This window comes from Aptenodytes forsteri, unplaced genomic scaffold (genome assembly GCF_000699145.1).
Source record: "Aptenodytes forsteri isolate BGI_AS27 unplaced genomic scaffold, ASM69914v1 Scaffold134, whole genome shotgun sequence".
Classification (NCBI taxonomy): Eukaryota; Metazoa; Chordata; class Aves; order Sphenisciformes; family Spheniscidae; genus Aptenodytes; species Aptenodytes forsteri.
The window spans coordinates 297,011-302,590 of NW_008795694.1; the positions used below are offsets into that span (position 1 = coordinate 297,011).

The following is a 5,580-nucleotide window of genomic DNA, read 5'->3' on the forward strand; positions in this document are numbered from 1 at the left end:
AGTCCTTGCCTAGTGTAAGCACTGCTCAGCAACACAACTAAAACCGGTGTGTTATCAACTTTGTTCTCACCCTAAATCCAAAACACAGCACTGTGCCAGCTGCTAGGAAGAAAATTAACTCTACCCCAGCTGGAACCAGGACAGCAGGCTGTATTTAACAGTTTTGTTCCAGTAGCTCCTAGCTTTCCTAGGGGTAAGATTTTGGTTTCTGCAAAAAGTTGAATATTTTTGCACCTTCAAACAATTTAGCTTTTCTGGAGTCGTCTGGATGTGAGGTTTTGGTGGGTCTCTAGATTCCAAGACATGGCTTGGGCTAAATTTTCCCTGTCTGTGTCCTTTCTAGTCAGAAAGGAATTACAATTTAAGAGAAGCACATTAATTCTTTCACTCAGATATTTTTTGTGACAAGGAGGGCTGGAAATAAATTGTGGGCAGAAAAAATTCCTTGCAGGTTCAGCTACTATGTCTCTGCTGGATGAAATACAGAAACACATACAGAGAGACGGCAGAATGCCAGGGTGGGATCGCTGGGCGCTGAAGGACGGATCAGGAAACACATTAGCAGGGAGTCTCCCCAGTTTGGGGAGCAGCAGGGTGACAGAAACAGGGAAGGAACAACGGATACCAGAGAGGACAAGAGGGCTTTCCACAGCCAGCTGTGAATGATGGGAAGAAACGAGACCGGGAGCATGCAGGAACAACAGGGGAAGCTTGCAGGATGGAGGGACCTGAAGTGGGCAGTCAGCCAGTGGTAGGTAGCTGGCAGCTCTAGCTTTGATCAAAGAAGAACTGCCGCTGCAAACTGGCTTTTAACTGGGGGGGAGTGCATACCTGGGGGCATGGGGGAAAACGGAAAGGAAAAATGCAAGGATGAGAGGCGTGCAAAGATCTCCAGAGCACCGATAATGCTTGGGCTTTGAGGGAGTAATGAACTTCGGCCTTCTGAGCATGCTTCAATCCCTTGCTCTGCAGCTGTTCTAAGTCCCGCTCTGTCCCCACTATGAGGGCTTACAGGGATTAATGAGGCAAGATGAAACAAACAACCTGAAATAGCATCCCACACATGCCTTAAGACCTTGATTAGGAGCACACGTACATTCTGTATGTACACAGGCAACTCTCTGCAAAGAGCTGATCGCCCACCTGCCCTGCCAAACAGCCACACAAACTGCAACTGCTATTTCGGTTCGTAACTGCTCCCATTCCTCTTCAGGTCTCATGCTCTGCAGCAATAAATGGGATCTGGGAATCTGCAGACACTTTCAAGCTTTCACACAGAGACGGTATTTGCTGGTTTTATGATAACTTATGTCACAATGTATGTAACTTGGTAGATAACAACTATCTGTAAGTAAGCACAATTGCACAAGGGAAAAGAAGGTCAAGTTAAGGATGATATGAGCATGATAATGTGATTTTCTTGAATTTGAAGCGTTCGTGCAGCTGGAGCACTGCAGTTTCTCTTTCTACAGTCACACAGAGAATCCATCGTCTCCTTTTGGTGCTCCAAAATGTTGCATGTCCCTTGCCTACAGATGCCTGGGAATTTTACTAACACACACCACTTTGCCAACTGCTTGTAATCGCAGCGGGGCCAAAGACTGTAAAATTCCTGGAGGTTTATTAAAGCTGCCGTTCATGGCATTGCTCGGCTCAGACACTGGCTGCTGCCAAGAAAAGCATCCTGCCTATGACTCCAAATTTTATGTAAGTACAGGGAAGACCTAATGGCAACCTGCCCGTTTTTGCAGCACCTAAGCCTGAGTGAAGCCATCCAGAATCAAACATACGGAAGTTTTAATTCCCCTGTTTTGTCACTGATCATCCTGCTCAAACTGAAACGCGACTGCTGGAGTGTGGATGCTCGGGACTGCACACAGGCACAGGAGACCAGATTCCTCCTCCTTCTTCCAGAGGAGATTGGGGCACAGGGATGAAGAGCAACAGCCTCCTCCGCAGTGCGAGACCCCTCGCGGGGGCCACAGAAAAGTGCCAGCCTGGCAGCCATTTAGCACGGGCAGAGCGTGAGCCCTCATGGAGCTCTGGCATGAAGCTCTGACTGTGGTCTGATGCAAACACCGGTCTTCTCGCCCTGTGCAAAGCTGAACGCGCACATGGCACCGAAGCACAGAAGTGTCGGTGTCATTTGTGCCCTCCTCTGGGAGCCTCCCTCAAACCATCCCCGAGGAGTGGCTGTGCTGACGTGGGTGGCGGGTAGCAGCAGCAGCAGCTTGCATTGAGCAAACCCCAAGCAGCCACGTCCCAAGGGAACTTCCCAAAGTGCTTTCAGAAGAGAGGACCCTGCAGTACTTACAGCTTTTAGTCAAGGCGTTCTGGGAATTAGCCCAAAGAAGCACTGGCAGCTGTGTGGCAAAGCTACCACACTTGGACTTCTCAAAAGTAAGTTCTTATCTCGCTTTCCCAAGGGGTTCTCTAGGCCCTTTGCAAAAGCCTAAACTCAACACCCCCTAACCTTTCACCTCAGAGAAAGGCTTTTGGTGGCACCTTTGGAGCTTTAAGCCAGAAGCTGCTTCTCTCTTGCCTTTTAAAGCACACTTATACAGCAAATTAGAAGTACAAGGTCTTTTCCAACCTCTATGATTCTATGATTCTATGATTCTACAAGCCAGCCAATGTAAACACACGTAAAGACACTCTGGACGAAGCCAGCAGGCGTGAGGCAGAGCAGCACTGAAGACGGAGCACCGTGAGCTTTCTCACTGCTGCAACCAAAGCATAAACTCTCCAGGGACCCCTGTGTACCTAGTCTGGTTGCTAACGTTACAAAAGCCCATGCAAAAGCCCATCACGTATTTGCCACTATCCTTACTCAGGCTAGTTACAGGAACGCTAACAGAGGCTCTGATCCCTCACACTGCTGTTCTGCTGTCGAGGCATGCACGCTCTCCTTTTTCGCCTGCCTGCAGCCCCAGATCAGACGCACCGGGTCCCAGCGCTGGGCAACTGCTGCTGTAGTTTGCTGCTGCAGGGCGTGCTGTCATAGAATCATAGAATCATAGAATCATTGAGGTTGGAAAAGACCTCTAAGATCATCGAGTCCAACCGTCAACCCAACACCACCATGCCCGCTAAACCATGTCCCTAAGCGCCTCATCTACACGTCTTTTAAATACCTCCAGGTATGGGGACTCCACCACTTCCCTGGGCAGCCTCTTCCAATGTTTCACCACTCTTTCAGTAAAGACATTTTTCCTTACATCCAATCTAAACCTCCCCTGCCGCAACTTGAGGCCATTTCCTCTCGTCCTGTCGCTTGTTACTTGGGAGAAGAGACCGACCCCACCTCGCTACAACCTCCTTTCAGGTGGTTGTAGAGAGCGATGAGGTCTCCCCTCAGCCTCCTTTTCTCCAGGCTGAACAACCCCAGTTCCCTCAGCCGCTCCTCATCAGACTTGTTCTCCAGACCCCTCACCAGCCTCGTTGCCCTTCTCTGGACACGCTCATCTGAGAGACCGTGGGGCGCTGCGGTCCCGATGGGAAGGACGTTTTTGACTGCGTCGCGGCTCTGTGCCATCTTTAGCTCCCCGTCCCCACGCGGGTGGCTGGGGGCTCCCAGAGGCGGCAGGGAGAGGCTGGTGCTTTGTAAGTGTCTGCGAGCTGGTGCCGCACCAGGGGACGGGAGTCTGACGGCGAGCAAGTGAGTTGTACTGCCTGCAGTTTGAGCGGAGGAGTTGGCAAACACCACCCCAAACAAACTGAGTCGGGGTCCCATTTTGTGGCTATCTGGCATTACAAGCCTTACCTACACCATTAGGCAAGCGATTCCGCTGGATAATCTTACTCCAGCCATCAGCAGAGCTGTCCAGATCGCCAAGGCTGAGCAAGCGTGGCTTCCTTCTGAACCCGGGCAGAAGTACAGCAAAAATCGCAGCTCCTTGGTCTGCCTCTGGCTTTCGCGAGTGCCAGCACATTACTGTTGGCCTTCAGCTGAGGTTTCCACTTAAGGTTGACCGAGCTTATAGCAAATCCCCGCTGCACCGTAAGCAAGCTCTTTTTGAGTTCATCGGCTAGACGTGTCACTTCTGCGCTATGTGCCGCCTTCTCCCCCTCCTCTTCTCTGGCTGAGCAGGCAAAGCCACTGCTTCCCAGTCACCCTCTCCCCACCCCCTAGCATGCCCGGTGTGGATCTTGGCTGGCATTAACGCCGTTGGGCCAGAAATGGGGACTTTGAGCAAACCCCAGGCAGCTGCTTCCCAAAGCAGTGAGTGACCCTGGTCACGTTTAGGAAGGCAGAGGTGGCAGCGTCGGTCTTCCAGAGGAGGCTGTGCCCTCTGGATCCTTCCCTCACCCTCGCCTCCCCCAGCTGCCTAAGGCCTGGAGGCAGGGGGGGTTTGGGTGCACCCCTCCGCACAGCCATCTCTCTCCTCTATGTACGAGGCAGATAATAAATGGGTGCTCTGGTACTTAACGTGCAATAGCTAAATACTTCCCTGATTTAGCCCGTAAAAGCTACAAACAGGAGCAAATCCTAAACAAAACCTCGGTGCAATGTTTGAAGAAAAGGTGGTGTTCATCGCTGTAATATATTTGACATAAATTTTTTTAAATGTTAGGAAATTATTCTCCCCCCATGGAAAATATTGATCATAAATCACCTTTTTGGTCTTATTTATTTTTTCTTAATGCAACTACAGTTAAAAGAAGCATAAACAGACCTGCCTCAAAATGCTGAAAGCTGAAAAATGTATCAATTTTTGAATTTTCAATAAACCAAAACTAAACCTGCTTAAAAAACATCAGTTATTTAGACAAAGCAATTTTCACTCCAAGTAGAAACATTTTCTACCATTTCTACCGAAACATGAAAAATGTGATAACTCTTTAAAGAAAACCACGCCTCTGTTACTTTTCAACGTACGGCTTGCTTTTACCAAGGCTGTTAAAATTACTAGCAACTCGGCTTTCTTCTCATAAGCATTTACAAAACTGGTACGAAGTCCCTCACCACCATGAATTTATTTCTGACCCCAAAGGTCTGTGCTCTGATGCTGCGAATAGATTGCTGGACCAAGAAAAGGGGAACTAAAATTCATGTTTTAAATTACAGCTACAATTCAAGCATGACATTTTAAATTGAGGCCAATTAAAAGCTTGAGAGAAAAACATGTAAGACCACAGCATATAACAATAACCTACAACAAAATATATGTTCTAATCAAAAGAGCAAGCAGCTCCAGTTTCACAATTTAAACATACTAATTTTAATACTGACCAACAGGTGTGTCCTCTGAAAGGCTGAGAAGTGCCATGTTCCCGTTTGTGCTTCTGGCTCCATTATCAAAGAAATAGGGGGCATAATTTGCCTGAACTGCAATTAAAACAAAACAGAAGCCAAAGAAAAGCATTTTGTAGGTGGCAGCTATTTGGCTTTGCTACCCGACTCTCAGTAAACACGAGCTGTTTTGGGAATACTGCGAGCGCGTAACATACCCAGTTGCTGCACTGGACTTTCAGAACTATATCTGTACAGATATTTTTAATAAAATTACTCCTACGTGCCACTGTGCCAGTATTCACACAGCAGCAAATAAAGAAAGAGAGTATTTGGGGAGGGGGGGG

The 5,580-nt window shown here is 48.4% G+C and overlaps 1 protein-coding gene across 1 annotated transcript in view; it reads right to left on the bottom strand.

Annotated features, from left to right (window-relative positions):
• CDHR1 (cadherin related family member 1) overlaps window positions 1-5,580 on the bottom strand; it is a 52,975-nt gene that overhangs the window by 46,661 nt on the left and 734 nt on the right. The window contains exon 2 of the mRNA XM_009282912.1: window positions 5,234-5,329. Coding sequence (XP_009281187.1) covers window positions 5,234-5,329 — 96 coding nt within the window. The remainder of the gene's footprint in view (window positions 1-5,233; window positions 5,330-5,580) is intronic.